Raw genomic sequence first — 22,802 nt, 5'->3', positions numbered from 1 at the left:
TCCCCAGTAGGAGGTGTGCAAGAGGCAGCTGATCAATGATTCTCTCTCATCAGTGTTTCTAACTCTCTATCCCTCTCTATAAAAAAAATCAATAAAATACATTTAAGAAAAAAAATTAAGGCGATTGTTAGATCTTTTTCCTTATCTAGTTTCTAGTTTTATTTATAATACTTGAAAGACAGATATTCTTTGTTGTCATAGTTACCTCTTGCCACTAATGTGAAAATTTTTGATTAAGTATAAGATAGGTTTTTAATCTTAACATCAGTAGAAACTAAATATTATCTTTTTAATAAATCTTCATTGTTGCCGAAACCGGTTTGGCTCAGTGGTAGAGCGTCGGTCTGCGGACTGAAAGGTCCCGCGTTCGATTCCGGTCAAGGGCATGTATATTGGTTGTGCAGTAGGGGGTGTGCAAGAGGCAGCTGGTCGATGTTTCTCTCATCGACGTTTCTAGCTCTCTCCCTTCCTCTCTGTAAAAAAATCATTAAAAAAAATAAAAATAAATAAAATCGCTTCTAGGGTGAACTACATTACTTAAAAAATAAAAATAAAATAAATCTTCATTGTTAAAATAGAGTAAGACCAACTGTATGAGGCTGAAATTTATGTAGTGATTTATTGTAAGTTTTTAAAGTATTTCATTACTTTGGAGTCAAGCCCCAAAATTATAGTTATTCCAGTGGATGCACAGCAGATTGCTCTCTGGCAGCTGTCACTTGCTAATGCTATATTTACTAGGTGGGCTGGCTGCTGCAGTTTATATATAGTTCTTCCAACAAGTTCCTGTTGCCTTATTAAAATGAAGTTGTTTCTAAGAAAATTAAAAGTTTAATCAGCTGAAAGTTTGCATATTTTCAATAAAAAGATAATTTTTTACAAATAAATGAGTCTCTGGATGATAACACTATAATTAAATCTATACATCCCCTTAGTGTCATCCTTTACTTCATTTTATAGAAGAAACGAGTTCAGGAAGGTCACCCAGTCGGGGTGAGAAGCAGCCTCCTGTTACTGCCCACATTCTTGGCTTTTTACCAATGCTTCCCAAACTTGTCACTTCCTTGAGAACCTATTCTATGATCTACCAGTCTCTCTACCTTCTGGCTGGCCCTAGATCCCCCCAATTTGAAAGATGTTACCTACTAACCTACATTTCTTAGATAAATGTACCGTATTTTGGACAATCAAAAACAAAAGAATTTAAAGTTAGACTTCCTGATCAATATGAGCTAATAAGTAGCCACACTGAATTGATAGAAATTTGGCAAAGAAAGCCCCTCCCCCCCCCTTTTTTTTATAGAAATGGACACATTGCATAAAGCTAAATTTAGGAAATAATGAAAATGGTTTATAAATCGATATTATTGCTGACCTAATACTTTTAGAGCCTTAAAGATCTGAGGATCCCTGGGAGCAGTGAGGACCCCAGGTTCCGAACCACTGCTCTTAAACCTGCTACCTTACAGTTTAAAATCTAATTGTTATTTGGATGTCTAAAAAGAAAATGCCTGGCCCAGCCAATGTTGCGCAGTGGTTGAGCATTGACCTATAAACCAGGAGGTCACAGTTCGATTCTCAGTCATGGCAGATACTCGGGTAATGGGCTTGATTCCCAGTAGGGGGCATGTAGCAGACAGCCGTTCAATGATTCTCTCTCATCATTAATATTTCTATGTCTTTCTCCCTCTCCTTTGTTCTCTGAAATCAATAAAAATGTATTTTTTAAAAAAAGGAAAGAAAGAAAATGCCTGTTTCAAAGTGACCATGTTGAATTGATGCTTTTATTTCTTTTGTTTTTTGCACATAGATTGAATATGAAAGGAAAAAGAAAGAAGATGGAAAACGAGCTCGAGCTGATAAACAATATGTTTTAGACATGCTATTTTCGGCTTTTGAGAAACATCAGTATTATAATCTTAAGGACTTAGTGGACATCACAAAACAGCCTGTGGTATGTATATGCTCACACTGATCCTTTAAATGTATCCTTCATTAACAGTGCACCACTGAAGAGAGGTGTATCAACTATAACTTCACATGCACCATGCTAATGCCAGAAAGGGTGTCTTAATGTGGCTTTCTTTTGTTTATAACATCAGCTTCATTATTTGAATTTCAATATATTTAATATTAATAGTTGGATAAGAAATAAAGGTGAATTTATCCTCCTTTTGACTGATCCTGAACATTAAGCCTGAAGTCGTTTTTTTTATGTAGTTTCTAGTCTTTCTTATGTTCTCATAGATTCCTCCATAAAAGCTCAACTCGCTTTTTTTAATTGGAAAATGTGTCTTAGAAGAATCATATTCTTTTAAGAGTCATACTAGTCTGTCACAATGAGAGAGTTTATTCTGCCTTGTGGGCTATTCTGAAATGAAATACTATTGTACCTAACATTAGCATTAGATCCTTTTAAACTGGCAGTACTGCCTCCTGATGCTTGTTGAGACTGTAGTAAGGGATGCCTATTCTGCATTTTTAAGGAAATAAATTGAAATTTTTGAAATCATCTTTATTCTTTAAATCATCATTTTTTTTTTTTTTTTTTTTTTACCAATTCTCCAGACTTTTGTGCACGTTTGGTAATAATTTGTATTTCTAATCCATTTAAAATGCTGGAATTAAGTAAAGGGATCCAAATCCTTTCTCCAGCCTTTGACATTTCCTTCTGTTTCTCTTCTTATACTTAGTGTTAGCAAAGCATCAAATTGAATTATAACAGTATTTACTTACAAGTTTTAAAAGTTAAATGCAAAACCTTTTGTTTTCTGTCCTTTTATCTAGTTTCTTTAATCAGTTGTCCACTTTGCTAGTATGCTCCAGAATATGTTAATTCTAACTGTTCTGTTTATTTGCTTCAGAATATGTAGCAAGATAAACAGTTTTTAAAAACTTTTTAACATAACCAGATCATTTCTTATTAAAGGACTTGGCTTGGTTCTTTTTTCCCCTGTTTATTCAAAGATGTAGGAAATGATTTATGAAACTTCAGTATTGATTGTGCAGTTTCTCACTTCTGCAGAGATTTCTCTACTGTTGTACATCAATCTTTTACTTTTTCATTAAGAAATTAATTTAAATTCCAAAATATCTAAGTAATTTTTTTAATAGCAGGAAACTGCTCATCCTACAGTATTATCAACTAATCTTAATGACTTCATTCCCTTCAGCATCAAAGCCTCAGAAACAGCATTCTAAGCTAGGAAGAATGTTTAAATAGAATAATTCATTAGCTAAGCCATGTTTCTTCCAGTTTTAATGAAGTCTATCTTTGTGTTTTATGTAAATATGAAGTCAAACCAGAAACTGAATACAAACAACATATTTTCATTGAATAATAATACCATGTATGGAAATAGACATTATAGAGAGACATTCAGAAGGTACTAGCAAAAGAGTTTCTTTGCCTTAACATGCAATGGCACTTTTTTTTTAATGGTGATACAACAGATCTATTACTATGTCATACATAACATTCATACTATGTACACATACATACAACATCCTTTATAGTCAATTTGGGATAGCCTATTACTCCTAGGCTACAAGAGTGTACAGCATGTTACTGTACAAAACGAGACTAAATTAAGCACAAGAGGAAATGATACTATCAAGAGATTCAATAAATACGAGATGTGTGAGGCTGCTGCCAGCGAAACAAGGCATACTGTTTTTTGTGGGGGGTTTTTTGGTGTTGAGGGGGGTTAAATATATTTTATTGATTTTTTTTTTTTTTTTTACAGAGAGGAAGGGAGAGAGAGAGAGTCAGAAACATCGAAGAGAGAGAAACATCAATCAGCTGCCTCCTGCACACCTCCCACTGGGATTGTGCCCACAACCAAGGTACATGCCTCTGACCGGAATCAAACCTGGGACTTTTCGGTCCACAGGCCGACGCTCCATCCACTGGGCCAAACTGGCCAGGGCGTGGCATACTGTTTTATAGCAAACTTTTTTAATGCTTTTTTTTTTTTTTTTTTTTTTTAATAACTACTACTAGTTCTACTATAACTACTTCAACTATTACTACATAACAAATACGGCTACTTGGGCCCACCTAGTTCCTCAAGGAACTAGAGTTTTCAGAGATGACAGGCCAAAGGGACAGCTAACTCAGGGATGATTGATTGAGTTCAGCTTACCATTGGGTGTTCTTGATTGAGCTAAACTGATCCAAACTTATATTTAATATAGTCTTAACTGTTTAAAGTATTACATAAGTCTACTTTTTCCCCCATTGACCTCTCCCCGGCTGCCCCCACCCCCAGCAATGGCGTGTTTTTAAAGTGTATTCATCTGCATTAAAGAAAAGGGATAACTAATGATTCTCTCAATTTTGGTTCTTCAGATAATTTTTATGTGTTAGTACTCAGTGAATCTCTTAATGGAGCTTTCTTTAATTCATTGGCTTTAAGAGGATCCAGTAATCTCTTGAATTTGTACAAAAAGGTATGGATTTTTCTGGGGAGTAGATCCATATGACCCTAAAAGAGCTTGTGAACCCGTGATCTAGTAACTAACTTATTTTATAATCATTTTTTAAAATATTTTTTATTGATTTCAGAGAGGAAGAGAGAGGGAGAGAGATAGATACATCAGTGATCAGAGAGAATCATTGATTGGTTGCTTCCTGCACACTCCACACTGGGGTTGGAGCCTGCAATCTGGGGTTATGCCCTGACGGAATCAAACTGTGATTTCCACGTTCATAGGTCGACATTCAACCACTGAGCCACACTGCTTGGGCATAATAGTTTTATTATTTAGAGACTGAATTGCCTCAGCAAGCATAAGATTCTTAAATACAGAATTGTACATTCACATCCCTATTTATATACTCTGTATATATTTTTTTAATAAATCTTTATTGTTCATATTATTACAAATGTTCCTCTTTTTCGCCCTCCCTCTATTGCTCTCCTCCACAGGTTCCCACCCCACCCTCTGCCCTTTCCCCACCCCCCATTGTCCTCATCCATAGGAGCACAGTTTATGTTCAGTCTCTTCCCACATCCCCCCCTCCCCTTTTTCCCAAGAATCGTCAGTTCACTCCCCTTCCATACCTCAGATTCTATTATATTCAACAGTTAATATTGTTCATCAGATTTTTTTTTAATTTCCTTGGTTTTTAGATTCACTTGTTAATAGTTACATATTTGTTGTTCAGAATTTTTATCTTTATTTACTTTCTCTTCCGAAAGAACCACCTTCAGCAATTCATATAATTCTGGTTTGGTGGTGATGAGCTTCTTTAGCTTTTTTTTATTAGTGAAGCTCTTTATCTGACCTTCGATTCTGAGTGATAGCTTTGCTGGGTAAAGTATTTTTGGCTGTAGGTTCTTGCTATTCATCACCTTGTATATTTCTTGCCATTCCCGTCTGGCCTGCATGGTTTCTGTTGAGAAATCAGCTGACAATCGTGTGGGTGCTCCTTTATAGGTAACTACCTGCTTTTCTCTTGCTGCTTTTAATATTCTCTCTTTGTCTTTTGCTTTTGGAATTTTAATTATGATTTGTCTTGGTGTGGTCTTCTTTGGATTCCTTTTGTTTGGAGTTCTGTGCGCTTCCTGGACTTGTAAGTCTTAATTCTTTCACCAGGTGGGGGAAGTTTTCTGTCACTATTTCTTTCAGTATGTTTTGCATATCTTGCTCTCTCTCATCTTCTGAGACCCCCCACAATTCTGGTGTTGGTTCACTTGAAGTTGTCCCAGAGGTTTCTTACATTATCTTCAATTTTCTGGATTCTCTTGCCTTCTTGCTTCTACGGAGGAGTGTCTTCTGGCTCTTTATGTTCCAAATCTTTGACTTGATTCTTGCGATCTTCCATTCTGTTTTTAGGACTCTGTAAAATATTTTTTATTTCAGACAATGTAGTCTTTATTTCTTGTTGATCCCTTATCATTTATTGTTGATTCCTTATTAATTCTAGTTGATCCCTTTTCATATCCTCATAGGTCCTATTGATCTTTTCTATGAAATTCTTGAAAAACCTTATAAGCGTAGATTTGAACTCTATATCCAGTCGATTTTTGTCCTCCATTTCTTTTGTTTGTGATCTATTTTGTTGTCTCGGCATTTTTGCAGCTTCCCTGATGGGGCGGGGTTTCAGGGTGGAGCCTGCAACCTTGGCTTCCGTCAGCCCCGCCCTATGCAGCTCCTGAGTCTCAGTAATCCCCAGGGTCCTTCAGTACTCGCTGCAAGAGCCTCTAAGAGAAAGGTGCCCTCGATTTTCGCCTGCTACCAAACAGTCTAGTCTCTCCCCCAGTGAGCCCAGAACTGGGGTTCAGTTCAGTTGGAAGTGGAGTTGGAGGTGGCGTTCAGAGCAGTCTGGAGCTTTTGTCTCCTTCCCGCACAGCCAACCGTCCATTCTCTGCGCGCAATGTGCGCGCCTTCGGGACCTCCTTTTGCCGCTCCCCCGGGGTTCCGCCTTACAGCCCAGCTGCCTCTGTTTGAGCTTGGGTTCCCGGGGTCTGGCTTAGAACTGGGGTTCAGAGCAGTCGGAACTGGGACCCAGCACAGTCTGGAGCCTTTGTCTCCTTCCCACCAGGGAAATCTGGCAGCAGAGTCAACAGTCCGCCCCCTGAAAATAAGACCTAGCACATCTTTGGGAGCAAAAATTAATATAAGACACTTTCTTATTTTTGGGGAAACAGGGTATTATAAAATTAAAATATGTGTTTAAAATAATACCATTTATAGTATTCCTATAAATAATTAATGTTTATGAAAGATGCATTAACTGTCAAGTATTTTCCAAATAATATTTTTAATATTATTATGAAACACATTTTTTAGTCCCATGTAAAAGGGAAAATACCTTGTTCATGTTAATAATCACTTTTTTAGTACCTGAATTTAATGACATTCTCTCATTTTCACATGGTTTCCAATACAACTTTTGAGAAGTTTCTAACCATGAAGTATATCATTTCAACACATCCTCATTAATACTACTACCATATTCTTAAGTTATCATGTGCTTTCTGGCCTTTCAAATGTCATTTTTATGCATTCTGAGTGAAATTTTAAGTATTTTCTTGATTTTTTTTCAGTTCTTTTTCATATTCTTCTTCCTAGAAGCCTTTACTTCTACAAGTAAAATTATTAATTAGAGAAGCTGTCCTCAGGGCCAGTCTTTCTTTCTCGTTTATCAGTATATGATTTGCATAAACAATCAAGGAGTTAAAGGGCAAATAAGCTGATTTAAAAGGCCAAGCTCTGGTAACTGATGTAAAGTCAGAAACACCATCAGTATCATTAAAGGCATGTTCTTATAGTTCAAATGTTGGCTACCCAAACTGAACTATTAGAGGAATTCTATTTTTTGTCCCCTGGCAATTTTTGATCTGTCATTTTGAATGTGTTATGTCTAGTCTTTTTTATTATTATTCTTTATTATGTCTAGTCTTCCTTTATATTTTATTACATCTTTAAAGTAGAAGCATATATAAAATAGGATTTCCTCCAAAAATACAAATCATGAGAAACTTTATCTAATTGCTCCCTTTGAAACATTAAACTGTCAAGATCACTTTGAGCACTAACACTCTTTTCTAGCACAGAATCAATTTACCAGGGTTCCTTTAAATACTTTCTATTAGAAGTGTCATCCAAAATCAGCTCTCCTGATAACTGAACCATTTAATTTCTTTGTGCTGCATCCATTGAATTTGAGGTCAAGAATTAGGGAAATGTATCTAAACCCCCTGTAAAGCAACATACCCAGTCCTATCAATCCCGTGAATAATTTTTGTTTAGTTAAGAATGTTATTGAACTGTTTGTATGCCTTTTTTAAGGCAAATTTATTTTTTTTAATATATTTTATTGATTTTACACAGAGAGGAATTGAGAGGGACAGAGAGTCAGAAACGTCGATGAGAGAGAAACATCAACCAGCTGCCTCTTGCACACCCCCCACTGGGGATGTGCCCGCAACCAAGGTATATGCCCTTGACCGGAATCGAACCTGGGACCCTTCAGTCCTCAGGCCGACGCTCTATCCACTGAGCCAAACCGGTCCCGGCCATTTAGCCTTTTCTTTAGGTATAAAGAGGCATCACTTCTTACAAATAAGCAATGAGAGCTTTATAAAGTGGAAGTACGTTTCTGAGCTTTTTTTTTTTTTTTTTTTTTTTTTTTAAGAAGCCTTGGCTGGTTTTGCTCAGCGGTTTGAGCGTCAATTCTCGGACTGCAGGTCTTGGGTTCAATTCTTAGTCAAGGGCACACACCTCGATTGTGAGCTCAATTCCCGGCCCCCAAATAGGGGCATTTTAAGATAAATTTAAATCAACAAGAAAAACTAGGCAAAATTTTTATTTTGAGGCAGCTTGATTCCCATACTTCACGTTCCCTAGCACTGAACAATGCTCAACAGGTTGTTCCTTATTTACACGAGGTAGGCTTTTCATTAAGTAGTGCAGCAATAAGGTAATGTTAATCTAATACCCAGAGATTTTTAGACAGGCCAGAGTCAAGTTAAATAGAAATAACTTAAGCACAGTTTGGCATTAGGAAGATATATTTTTTTAAAGGATAAAATTACTAGAAAATTTTACATATTGAGAATTTCTCCTGTCAAAAAATAAACTTTTATTTACCAATATATGCTATTATATATCTGTGAATTGGTTGGGACTCTCAGTTGTAAGGAATAGAAACTCAACTCAAACTAACTAACTTAAATAGAAATAGAATTTATTGGCTACAGTAGCCGGGAAGTTCAGGAATGAACCTACCTTTAGATCCAGATACTAATATTTTTTAGTTAAAACTGTCCCTTTCCATCTCTCATAATCATTCTGTTTCTTGTGAGTAATCTTTATTCTTAGGCAGGATCTTGCCATACAGAAGCCAGAATGATCCCCAAAAGCAGCCTATAGCTAGCAACCCTAAGCAAGAAGAGAATATCTGTCATGACTATTCCACTAAAAACCCCAGGGAAGATCTTATTGACCTGGTAGAGGTTTGTGCCCATTCCTGAACCAAGAGGTTAGGATAGGAGTACTCTGCCAACCAGGGCCCACTGCCTGGTACAGAGTTAACACCTAACCAATGTTAATCATTTTATTGTAGTCTCAAGTTTGGTGTGCTCAAAGCAGAACTCTTGATTTCTACACCCCTCCAAAGCTTTCCCCAGACTACTCCATTTAAAGTGACACCACCATTCCCCAAATTGCTCAAGCCAGATACCATATTCCTCTTCATTCTATTGTATATATATATATATATGTGTGTGTGTGTGTGTATGTGTATATATATATATATATATATATATATATATATATATATATATATGTGTGTGTGTGTGTGTGTGTGTGTGTGTGTGTGTGTGTGTGTACTTTTATTATATAACTAGAGGCCCAGTGCATGAAATTTGTGCACAAGGCAGGGTGTCCCTCAGCCCAGCCTGCACCCTCTCCAATCTGGGACCCTCAAGGGGTGTCTGTCTGCCCCTTTATACCCAATCCCAGTGGGATCGGGCCTAAATAGGCAGTTGGACATCCCTCTCAAAATCCAGGACTGCTGGCTCCCAACTGCTCGCCTGCCTGCCTTCCTGATTGCCCTTAACCACTTCTGCCTGCCAGCCTGATCACCCCCTAACCACTTTCCTGCCAGCCTGATTGATGCCTAACTGCTCCCCTGCCAGCCTGTTTGCCCCCAACTTCCCTCCTCTGCCGGCCTAGTCACCCCTAACTGCCCTCCCCTACAGGGTTGATCACCTCCAACTGCCCTCCCTTGCAGGCCTGGTACTTCCCAACTGCCCTACCCTGCTTGCCTGATCACCCACAACTGCCCTCCCTTGCAGCCTGGTCCCTCCCAACTGCCCTCCCCCACTGGCCATCTTGTGGTGGCCATCTTGTGTCCACATGAGGCAGGATCTTTGACCACATGGGGGCAACCATCTTGTGTGTTGGAATGATGGTCAATCTGCATAATACTCTTTTATTAGATAGGATTTATATAATTAAAATTTTATATATATACATTTGACTCAGGATCTTACAGATAACCTTTCTAATGTATAGAGCCGAAGAAGGGAGTTGCTTAGTGGCTTAAACCCAATTGTCCTGACTTCAGTCTAGGAATATCTCTTACTACATTGCCTCTTCTATATTCTGACACTGACACACACACACACACACACACACACACACACACACACAACTACACTAATAAAAGAGTAAGATGCAAATTGACCATACCTTTGCAATGCCACCAGCCAATCAGGAGTGAGTATGCAAATTAATTCAACAAAGATGGCAGGTTAATTTGCATACACTGGTACCAAGTGGCCAGGGCAATGATGCCGGCCTTCCACACTGTCCCAGCCACTCTGGGCCTCTGGGCAGCATGGGAAGGTGGAAAGGTGGCTCTGGGCCAGAGCAAAAAGGTAGATCTGGCTGGAGCAAAGGCATTGCCGGCAGCCAGGGTAAGGAAGGCCCATTCTTGCATGAATCTTAGTGCACCAGGCCTCACACACACACACACGCATATAATCTATAGATAAACAAGGAAAATGTTTTTCTTAACAGTCTTGGCCAAGTGGCTCAGTTGGTTGGAGTGTCATTCTGTACATCAAAAGGTTGTGGATTCATTCCCAGTTAAGGGCATATACCTAGGTTGCAGGTTTGATCTTTTGTAGGAGGGATGTGTCTCTCATATCGATGTGTCTCTCTCAAACTGATGTTTCTCTCTCCTTTTGTCTTTTCTCCCTCCCCCCTTTCTACACTCTTTAAAAATCAATGGAAAAAATACCCTTGGATAAGGAATTTTTTTCTCTCCTAACAATAGAAATCCCTTTTAATGAAAAAATAAAATAAAAAGCTAATTTCTCTCTCAGGCAAACTGCTTTCTAATTTTTCTATCATTAAGGACTAGAGGCTCAGTGCATGAAAATTCATCCACTAGAAGGGGGAGGGCGGAAGATCCCTCAGCCTGGCCTGTCCCCTCTCATACTCCAGGAGCCCTCGGGCGGGAGGCAACCTAGTGATCTGGGCAAGGTGATGCCCCATCACATCTCTGCTGCTGTCGCTGCCACTGCCACACAGGCTCAGGCAGCCATTATCCAAGGTTTACCTGTGCCTGAGGTGTTGGCTGAGCAGCTGCTATCAGAGGCTTGCCTGCACCTCGGGCCAGCCCTGGGCAGCTGGGGGCTCAGAGGACGGGGGGACTCCAGAGGCACGCACCCCGGTAGAGCTGAGAGGACTGGGCACCCCCATCATGTGGCTGTGGGCGCCGCCATCTTTGAGGGCAGGGCAGTTAATTAGCATATTCCCTCCTTATTGTTTGTGGGTGCTGCCATCTTTTTCAATGGTATGAGGGTCAATTAGCATATTCCCTCTTTATTAAATAGAATCATCATCATCATTAATCTAAAGCAGATATGTAGAGAATAGAATTTAAGCTTTACCTCAGCTCATTTAGTTTCTAATCCAAGTAAAAATAGGTATTTTTTTATTTTTTTATTAAATTATTATTTTTGTACATATACCAATGCCCCCCCCTCCCATACATACCCTCCCTCCCCAGAGTTTTGTGTCCATTGGTTGTACTTATATGCATGTATACAAGTCCTTCGGTTGATCTTTTATCTTCCCCAGATCTCCCCAACCTCCCCGCTGTAATTTGACAGTCTGCTTGTTGCTTTACTGTCTCTATATCTTATCTTTTGGTTCTTCAGTTTATAATGTTCTTTATCATCCATAAATAAGTGAGGTCATGTGGTGTCTCTCTTTCATTGACTGGCTTGTTTCATTCAGCATGATGTTCTCCAATTCCATCCAGGTTGCTTCAAACGATGAGAATTTTTTCTTTTTAAAAATAGGTATTTTTAAATGTTTGAAACTTATTCCCAAATTTACTACTTAGTAAGTTTTGTTTTCTCTTTTTTCCCTCCTAAATATTTATCATCTTTTTTGTTCACGTATTTCCTTTCAGTTCTCTCTTCATTTTTTCTATAACTGGAAATTATTATTTTTAAATGGTGCTATTAAAACTAAAAAGACCACCAATTTCCCAATAGAGCATTTTAATTAATGGCAGTCCTTTGCGAGACTCCTGTTACTTTTCTTTCTTTCTTTCTTTCTTTCTTTCTTTCTTTCTTTCTTTCTTTCTTTCTTTTCTTTCTTTTCTTTCTTTTCTTTTCTTTTCTTTTCTTTTCTTTTCTTTTCTTTCTTTCAATTCTCACCTGAGGATATTTTTTCCACTGATTTTTCAGAAATCAGGGTAAGGGAGGAAGAAGAGAGCGTGGAAGAAGAGAAACATCAATGTGAGAAAGACACATCGATAGGTTGCCTCTCACACATGCCCCAACTGAGGCCCAGAATCAAACCTACAACCCTTTAATGTGAAGTCTAATACCCTAACCACTGAGCAATCAGCCAGGGCTGTTGTGTGTTTTTTAAGTAATTATTTGCTAACTTTATGAAGTGAAGCCTTAATTACAAGGTTTAAAATATGAAATGTCATGCTAAAATAAATTATTAACTATGTTAGATATAAATGGATAAAATTTAAATATTTATGAGGTTTTAATATTTTCCCTAGGAATAAAATGTACTAATAAGCCATAGTTCTACCAGGTTTATTATGGGATAGTAACATTTTCTCTTTCACCTTATATGGTTTGTTTTGGCCTTTTTTTAAAATCATGTTTCTGAATAAGGTAAAATTTGGGTTAATTTACTAACATGACCAACTGAGTCCAGATTTTACTTGAGATATTATATTGATAAAAGTAATATCTGAGCCCTAACTGATTGTCTCAGTGGATAGAGCATTGGCCTTCCAGGGTCCCAGGTTGATCTCGGTCAAGGGCATGTACCTTGGTTGTGGGCACATCCCCAGTAGGGGATGTGCAGGAGGCAGCTGATCGATGTTTCTCTCTCATTGATGTTTTTAACTCTCTCCCAATCCCTCACCCTTCCTCTCTGTAAAAAAATCAATAAAATATACTTTTTTAAAAGTAATAAGTAACATAGGCATCCAGAAAACAAAATTGGGCATTTATTTATATACAAATTTACGTAGAATTTTTACTTAATAGCAGTTGGTCACAATATTTATATTTTATCTGAAAATTGCATTACCCATAAACTCTCCCCCTCCACCCCGTCCTTCCTGTCCCATTTGATTTAAAGGAAGGTAAAGTAAGTTCTTAAGCTTATTAACCTCTTCCTCATGATTTTATATATTCCCTGAGCATGCTAAGACTTGTTTTTAGGCTTGCAATTCTTATGGGAATTGCCTCAGGAAAGAAATCATCTTCTTTTCATTGGTCTCTGAATTAGAAAAAAATATAGATTTAGTTAAGTGTTTGAAGCCTCCCAGTTTCTCCATCTCTGAGGGGCATTGAGATACCCCAGTAAATGGCAGACCTTGTAGTGCTGGCCTAAAACTCTGTACTACAGCATTATAGAACCATTCCTTCTAGAATGTCCCAAGACAGATATTCTAGTTCCATCATGTTTTCCTGTATATATGAACTGACAGACAGAGCCAGCCACTGTTGGACACATTATTTTACCCATGATAATTTAATACTTTAAAAATTGTGTTATCTCAATTTGTTATGATCTGGAGAGGTCTCCTTTTTTCTCCAAATTTAAAAGCTTTATTTTCGGTACAACTTTAAAAAGTTATAGTTTGGTGGATTTTAATATATTCACACAGTTGTATAACCATCAACCACAATCAATTTTAAAATATTTTCTTCACTCCAGAAAGACCGCATACCTATCACTCCCCCTTTCCTTTTTTCTTTCGTCTTTTTAAAGTATTTTTTAAATTATTTTCAGGGAGAAAGGAAAGGGGGGTGGGGGAGGGAGAGAAGAGAGAGAGAGAGAGAGAGAGAGAGAGAGAGAGAGAGAGGGAGGGAGGGAGGGAGGGAGAGAGAGGGAGAGGGAGAGGGAGAGGGAGAGGGAGAGAAACATCAATAATGAGAGAATCATTGAGCAGCTGCCTCCTGCATGGCCCCTGCAACTCAGGCATATGCCCTTGACTGGAATTGAACCTGGAACCCTTCGTTCGCAGGCTGATGGTCTATCCTCTGAGCCAAACTGGCTAGGGACCTCTTTCCTCTTATCCCAGACCCTAAGCAAGCACTAGTCTACTTTCTGTCTTTATAGATTTGCCTATTTTAGAAATTCCATGTAAATGGAACCATATAATATGTGATGTCTTATGACTGGCTTCTCTCATTTAGGCATAAAATTTTCAAGTTTTATTCATGGTGTAGCACTTGCCAGTATTTCATTCCTTTTTATTGCCAAACTAGAGGCCCAGTGCCTGATATTCGTGCACTCGGGGGCAGGGGTCCCTCAGTCCAGAAGCCCAGGGGATCGGGCTTAAGCAAGTAGTCAGACATCCTTCTCACAGTCTGGGGCTCTCGCAGTCCGGGACCCCTTGCTCCTTACCTCAGCCTCCAAGGCAGCACTAAGGAGCAGCGCTGCGCTCCCACTGACCACCAGGGGGCAGCTCCTGCATTGAGCATCTGCCCCCTGGTGGTCAGTGCTTGTCATAGCAACCTGTCATTCTTCCCTTTGGTCAATTTGCATATTAGGGTTTTATTATATAGAACTAGAGGCCCAATGCACGAAATTCATGCAAGAGTAGGCCTTCCAATATATGTACCCCTATGTTCATAGCCGCACAATTTACAATAGCTAGGATTTGGAAACAGCCTAGGTGCCCATCAGCAGATGATTGGATCCAAAAACTATGGTACATCTACACAATGGAATATTATGCTGCCATAAAAAAGAAAAAATTCTCATCGTTTGCAGCAACCTGGATGGAATTGGAGAACATCATGCAGAGTGAAACAAGCCAGTCAATGAAAGAGAGACACCACATGACCTCACTTATATATGAATGATAAAGAACATTATAAACTGAAGAACCAAAAGATAGATATAGAGACAGTAAAGCAACAAGCAGACTGTCAAATTACAGCAGGGAGGTTGGGGAGACCTGGGGGAGATAAGAGATCAACCGAAGGACTTGTATACATGCATATAAGTACAACTAATGGACACAAAACTGTGGGGAGGGAGGGTATGTACGGGAGGGGGGGGGGAAGCATTGGTATATGTACAAAAATAATAATTTAATTAAAAAAATATATTATAAAAAAAAAAAAGAGTAGGCCTTCCTTTCCCCAGCTGTTGGCACTGGCTTCCCTCACAGGCCAGGCTTTGTCCTGAAGGTCATCAGAAGGACATCTGTTTAATTAGCATACTATGCCTTTATTACTATAGATTATTACATATAGTACTAGTATACCATTATATGGACATACAACATTGTGTTTATCCATTCACCCATGGATGGATGTTTGACCTGTTTTCACTTTTTAGCTATTATAAATGAAGCTGCTGTGATCATTCAGGTAGTTTTTGTGTGAACATATGTTTTTATTTCTCTTGGGAGTAGAATTGCTAGATCATTTTTGGTAACTTTTTTTAGCCTGAGATACTACCAGATAGTCATCAATCCTTCTTTAATCCTTAGCCAGCAAACATTTATCTGTTATTGCCCTAAGGTAAAACTTTATTCTCTAGTCCAAATATTTTAAGGTGATTAATGCTTCATCATTGGGTATGATAGGTAATTTACTGAAAATTCTCTATTGGTAACAATCCAATTAAAAAATGGGCAGAGGACCTAAATAAACATTTCTTCAAAGAGAACAAACAAATGGCCAAAAGACGTATGAAAAAATGTTCAAAGTCAGTAATCATTAGAGAAATGCAAATTAAAACCATAATGAGATATCACCTCACACCTGTCAGCATCACTATCATTAAAAAATCAATAAACAGCCGAAACCGGTTTGGCTCAGTGGTAGAGCATCAGTCTGCGGACTGAAAGGTCCCAGGTTTGATTCCGGTCAGGGGCATGTACGTTGGTTGCGGGCACATCCCCGGTGGGGGGGGTGCAGGAGGCAGCCGGTCGATGTTTCTCTCTCATTGATGTTTCTAACTCTCTATGTCTCTCTCTTCCTCTCTGTAAAAAGAATCAATAAACAACAAGTTGCTGGGGAGGATGTGGAGAAAATGGAGCACTATTTCATTCCTGGTGGGAATGCAGATTGGGGCAGGCACTGTGGAAAAATTAAAAATGGAACTTCTGTTTGACCCAGCAATCCCACTTCTAGGAATATATCCTAAACCCTCCCCACCCCCCCCCCCCCAAAAAAAAAACAATCAAAGAATATATGCACCGCTATGTTGATAGCATTATTTACAATAGCTACGATTTGGAAACAGTCCAAGTGCCCATCAGCAGGTGAATGGCTAAAAAAGCTGTGGGACATTTACACAATTGAACACTATGCAGCTGTAAAAAAAAAAAAAAAAGGAGGGATCCCTCTTACCCTTTGGAGCAGCATGGATGGACCTAGAAAGCATTATGCTAAGTAAAATAAGCCAATCTGAGAAATAGAAATATCATATGATCTCACTTATTTGTGGAATCTAGTGAACAAAATGAATTGACCAATAAAATAAGACCTGAAACAGAGAGCAGAGAGCAGACTGATAGTACCTCGACGTCAGAACTGGGGGGATGAGAGAGATAAATCAAAGAACTTACATACTTATATGCACAGCCCCTGCACACAGGCAATAGGGTGGTGAAGACGTGGGGGGAGGGGTGAATAGAGGCTGGGTGGAGGGGGTAAAAGAGGTGAAAATGGGAAATATTTCTGATACTATCAACAGTAAAAAAAATATATGTATTTTAAACATTTATTTTAATTCTCTATTGGTAAAATATATACCTACAGAGTCTCTTTGCTTGCCAGTTAGATTCTAGCAACATTTTCAAGTGTACAAATAATAACTGTGAAGGTATATTTTGTACTTTAAAACTATACCTCACACCAAATGCAATAATAGATAGTTGTCATAGTTCTAAATGCAAGAAATCATATTTAAATTCCAAAAGGAGTTGTTTTCATCTTCATGTGATCTCTGATTGTATTTTTCTTTTCTTTTTTTTTTTCTTTTTTTCTTTTTTGTATTTTTCTTTTAACCACTTCAACATTAACTATATATGCATTTTTTTTCTCAATTGGAAGCTATCATATCTCAGTCTTAGAATGCCTATTATGTTCAGCATGCAAATGAACTAACACAATTTAGAAAGCATGTCATTAAGCAAATAGTTACAATTAAATGTTTTGGCCCAAAGGAAGTGAACTTTATCTGAAATATGCAAACATGAATATTTTGCCAATTCCAGGTAGATGAAGTGTTTCTGAAAGTGAGATGATTTACCAGCACACAAATATTAATGCAATAATTATTTTCTCACAACTTGGATTAAGCCATCTGATAGGGCAGGCATTGGTAGGGTTGTGCCTTGACCATTTCATCACCATCATCTTTCTGCTTCTTAAGAGTATTACAAAGAGAGGAATGCAGCCAACAGGAGCCTGAGGGGAAGAGAGGGCGCAGGGGCTAGTAAGACAGCAGAAGTGAAACCAAAAGAAGGAAAACAGGAGACAAGTGCCAAGGTGGCTCATGGTCCAGAGATGTCCCCACTGCACTTTCCCTCTCCTCTTCCCAGTTTTCTGTATGCAAAGGGGTGAAAAACCTATGTTGTATTTCTTCGCAGCTTATGCTTAATGTGTAGTTTGTTGTTGTTGTTTTATGAAACAATGTGTGCTTTGAAGCCACTAACAGTTTCACCAGTATCAGTAAGTCCTCTGTTCTGTTGACTTGCTTAAAGGAGTCACAGTCAGCCGAAATCGGTTTGACTCAGTGGATAGAGCGTCGGCCTGCAGACTGAAAGGTCGAGGGTTCGATTCCAGTCAAGGGCATGTACCTGGGTTGCGGGCACATCCCAAGTAGGGGTAGTGCAGGAGTCAGCTGATTGATGTTTCTAACTCTCTATCCCTCTCTCTTCCTCTCTGTGGAAAATCAATAAAATATATTTTTTTTAAAACAGGAGTCACAGTCACACAAAATCATACGAGCATGAAGTGATACTCTGATAGCATCACGGAACTGATCTGTCCTTCTTGCCCTTGGGTCACTTTCTAAGCAGCATATGGTGACTCCTTTTAGTGACTGCATTAACCAGTGCTGACTTTGGTGTAGATTTGCATATTGCATATGCAGTCCAACTTGGGAACATTTTTTTATATATATATATTTTGTAATATATTTTATTGATTTTTTTTACAGAGAGAAGAGAGAGAGATAGTTAGAAACATCGATGAGAGAGAAACATCTATCAGTTGCCTCCTGCACACCCCATACCGGGGATGTGCCCGCAACCAATGTACATGCCCTTGACCGGAATCGAACCTGGAACCTTTCAGTCCGCAGGCCGACGCTCTATCTGAGCCAAACCAGTTTCGGCAACTTGGGAACATTTTGTGACTCGTAGGGTCATAGTATTGGCTTACTACCTAAAGCAGTATTACTGGTGATCAGCTTTTTATCAAAGCTATATTTTTTTATCAACTTCAGGGAATTTAGATGTAGTTATTGTATTATTATTTATGTAACGCACTGAAATTCCTCATAAAATGAAATGCAAATAAATCCTTCATTTGGTTGGCCACGCAGTAGGTAGAAAACATAGGAGAAATAGCTGGGGGTGCAGGAAGGGAAAGGAGGAGTAAAAGAGACTAAAATAGGTTCGTCTCGATCTTGGGGAGGGAAGGGGGTAAATTAGGGCTTTGATCTGTGTATTTCTGGCTTTTTGGCCTCTGCAATTATATCTTGACCCACAAATGCAGACCACATCCTATATTTCTTTGGTTCAGTATGTGTTGTGCCTTTTCTTTCCAAGGAAGCGGTAATATTCTATCCCTTTTTTCTCTGCATGCAGACTTACTGTAAATACTCTCCCACACATCCCTCTAGAGAAGAACTGCTAGGCCTCTGCCAGTTTATTCAAAGTGTTCTGCAGCACTGCACAGAGTCAGCAGTGAGAAATTTCTCTGCTCCGCCGGTGTGGCTGAGTAGTTGATTATTGACCTATGAACCAGGAGGTCACAGTTTGATTCCTGGTCGGGCACATGTCCGAGTTGTGGGCTCAATCCCAGTGGGGAGCTGGCAGAAAGCAGCCAATCAGTGATTTTCTCTCATCGTTGACGTTTCTATCTCTCCCTCTCCCTTTCTCTCTGAAATCAGTAAAAATACATATAAAAAAAAGAAAAAGAAAAAAGAGCCAAAACCGGTTTGGCTCAGTGGTAGAGTGTCGGTCTGCGGACTGAAAGGTCCCGGGTTCGATTCCGGTCAAGGGCATGTGCATTGGTTGCGGGTATATCCCCGGTAGGGGGTGTGCAAGAGGCAGCTGGTTGATGTTTCTCTCTCATCAACGTTTCTAGCTCTCTATCTCTCTCCCTTCCTTTCTGTAAAAAATCAATAAAATATATTTTTTTAAAAAAAGAAAGAAATCTCTCTGACCCTGTCTTATCAAGGTTATCTACTCAGTTCTAGAATCCTTTGTTTAAAATACAAATAGGCAGAAGGTTAAATTGAAAAGTCAATGTTTAGAATGAGAGGAAACTAGTTTCTCTTGATTTCTGCACAGAATTGCCATTCAATTTAAATGATCAAATGTGTACCCTCAACGAACCTACCGTCTTGATTCAGGCTGAGGTAGATGCCACTTCTCAGTGCTCCCATAACATCCTCTCCATACGTCCTTATTACTGTGTTCATATTATTATTTTGGTTGTCTATTTATATGCCTTAGTCTCCACCCCACATAGCCTTACCTTAAACTGTGAACTCTGAGGATAAAAACGGACTATACCACTCTACCTGGCACATAGTAGGTGTTTAAAAAGTAAATAAATAAATATTTATGTGAATATATGAATTTTTTAAAAGGAGCATTAATCTTCAAATATCCCCCTCAATTGTCCCCAATAATATTTTAGCAATAAATATCATTCATTTTCAGGTAATACAGTTTAATCAATCAAGTTTTATTTTTTTCAAACTGGACCATTGCTTTATAAGTTAATCAGAGCCTGAATTCTAAAAATGAACTAGAGTTAGCTTCGTTTATTCTTATACCTTCTAAGTGATGTCCCCTCAACCAACCCCTTCTCCAGTTCTCTTAGCTCGCTTGTTTATTCTTAGCACAAGTGCACTGGGCCTCTGTAATGTGCAGGCAGTCACTATAATATGAACATGGTTTGAAGGGAGAAATAGATATGAAAATAAAGGTTTATAATTATGAAGGCTATATTGTTGAGAGCCGGGACTGTTAGGGAAAGTTTTTCTGAAAAAATGACGGATCTTAAAGGATGAGCTTAGATTTCAGGGAAGAGGATAAGCATTACAGGAAAAGGGAATGACATATGGAAGAAACAAGAAGCCTACAGACACAGAAATGACAAGTATATATAAAGGGAGTGTTAGAAAATGAGGCCAAAGGTAAAAGGCAGAGTTGAATGGATTCCTAGTAAAAAAAAAAAAAAAAAAAAAAAAAAAAAAAAAAAGTTTGGAATTTAACCTGTAGACCAAAGGGGAAGTCGTTGAGAACATTTTTAAGCAGAGGAATTATATGATCTCACTGTTCTCTACTTGCATCTTTCTGACCTTGTTTTTCAAAAACTACTATTTTCTGTTACTGTTTTATGCCAAGTTAATTCATTTGGTTAGAGTTAAATGGTCTTAGGTAGCATTTGGGAACATTCTAAAACCCCAGAGGTTTGCTCCCCATGCCCCCCTCCCAAAAGAATTCTGTACCTTGGGAATGTGACCATAATGCCATCTTGTTACCTAACAAATTGATAAACTGAGAATCTTATACCATTCTTATTATAAAAAGGGGGAAAAGAGACATTTTTCATAAAACAAAATACTTCATAACCTTTTAATATACTAGCTAGTGAAATGAAGGTGGACTATACATGAAAGCAACTGAATTTTTACTCGGGTGGTGCAAACAAGCTTTATTCAGGCCCTCCCTACAAGGGTCTGGTTTCTGAGTCCCGCAGTAATGGCTACTGGCTTCACACACCTCTGAGAGATCTCTGCCCACTGCCTGACAGTCTGGCCTCTCCCTGTCTGGGGCTGTCTATCAGAGCAATAGGGTGGTTCTGTTTTCCTCCCGAACAAGAAAGCTAGCGGCCGCACGTTAGCTGTCCGCCCGCTCCGAGCGCCCGGGAGTAAGCCAGTAGCGAACTCAGCCCGCCCTCTCCGCACTCTGCAAGCAAGCCAGCAGCGAAGTCTGGTGGCCGCCTTTTCTCGCGCACAGTTCTCCGCACCTTCACAGTTCCTGAGGGTCAGCGCGCCTTCTCTCTCCTTCCCAGATGGTAGAGCCTCCTCTCAGCCTGCCATCTGGCACTTCAGGGCGATGTTACCCCTGTTTTCCAGTTCTAAATTCAAATTTGTTGTGGTAGGCTGCATTCAGGTGTCTACCCTATGATGCCATCTTGGTTTCTCCTCCTTCACTCTGTCTTGACAAGCTTGGCCAATATATGAGAGTATACAAATAATAACTTCCTTTATTACACAGGAAAAACAAGTGTCCTGATAGCAAGTTTGAAAACTCACCGTAGAACTGAGAATTCTAGATACCTATCATGTAGAATTCTAGATACATATGTTCTATCTAGATACATATTCTATGCGCTTGCCTCATAGAATATTATTGTTCAAAAATATTTGTCACTTTTTACATGTTTCTGAAGTGACTGGTTTAAGAATAACCCTCTCTGACTGAACTGAGTGAGGCTGCTGAACTCAGGGGCAGATCACAGTGTCATCTTAATAAACATCAGGCATCAGTAATTTTCTAGTGTAATTTCATCTAGACGTTTTTAGCTCTCTGGTTGTTGACACTTTTTCTTCCCACCCCTTTAATACAGATGGTCATATGTTGAATACAGTTATCATGTATGGTATATGTAGAATCAAAAGGTAGCATTGAACCTCTTTATAAAGAAAATTTGTACTCTTAGGATAATAATTTTTATTATTCAAATGTGGTTCTCTCCAGGTTTTTTGTTTGTGTTTTTTCTTTTTCAGGTGTACCTGAAGGAAATCTTAAAAGAAATTGGTATTCAGAATGTGAAAGGGATCCACAAAAACACATGGGAGCTGAAGCCAGAGTATAGGCATTATCAAGGAGAAGAAAAGAGTGATTAAGAAGACTCCAAGCCAGCATACTAACAGAACAACTAAGGCTGGTGTGTTAAGCATACAACATTGATACTTGAACTTGAGCACCATGTGTTATAAGGGCAAAATGACTGATATTTTAATTTCTCTAGGTAAATTTTTTAAACAATAATTCTTGAAAAATTACTTAAGTAGGGTTTTTGTTTGTTTGTTTTTGAGGAGAAATAACAAACTTATTTATAGACTTAACTTGTATTAAACTAGATTATTCATGATGGCTTTAGGAGTTTGGGGTTAAGAGATTCTGTAATTAAAGCAAATCAAGGAAATAACTATCCATTGAATAAATATTTTTCTGTATTGTTAGTTTTCTTAACAGAACACCAGAATGCTGATGTTGAATACCACTGTATTGGGAAAATTTTTATCCTTGCATCCCCATTGTAAAGTAAAATTCTGATTAATGAAAGTGGTCCCATTTCCTACCCTGCCTCCAGTTGTCTTATCCTGCATTGTTCTGGTGCAGGAACCAAATCTTGTTTCACCATTGCCTTCCAGTCCTAATTATTTTAGGCTCAGTGTCAAGAAGCAGATAGATAATCCTATATAATAAACATGTAATATCTAAATGGCTGTTACACCATGATGTGTAACAAATGACTATGTAATGACTGGATCACAGATCAGCAGGAGGGTTGGGC

The 22,802-nt window shown here is 38.6% G+C and overlaps 1 protein-coding gene across 1 annotated transcript in view; it reads left to right on the top strand.

The window, feature by feature from the left end:
• GTF2F2 (general transcription factor IIF subunit 2) overlaps positions 1 to 22,565 on the top strand; it is a 144,978-nt gene extending 122,413 nt beyond the window's left edge. The window contains exons 7-8 of the mRNA XM_036456208.2: positions 1,811 to 1,954; positions 22,009 to 22,565. Of these exons, the coding sequence (XP_036312101.1) occupies positions 1,811 to 1,954; positions 22,009 to 22,128 (264 nt within the window). The 3' untranslated portion in view covers positions 22,129 to 22,565. The remainder of the gene's footprint in view (positions 1 to 1,810; positions 1,955 to 22,008) is intronic.
• Positions 22,566 to 22,802: the final 237 nt, after the last annotated feature.

This window comes from Pipistrellus kuhlii, unplaced genomic scaffold (assembly GCF_014108245.1).
Source record: "Pipistrellus kuhlii isolate mPipKuh1 unplaced genomic scaffold, mPipKuh1.p scaffold_m20_p_3, whole genome shotgun sequence".
In the NCBI taxonomy this organism is placed as follows: Eukaryota; Metazoa; Chordata; class Mammalia; order Chiroptera; family Vespertilionidae; genus Pipistrellus; species Pipistrellus kuhlii.
Note: the sequence above shows the minus strand (reverse complement) of the source record. Positions and strands in the feature narration are given on the sequence as shown.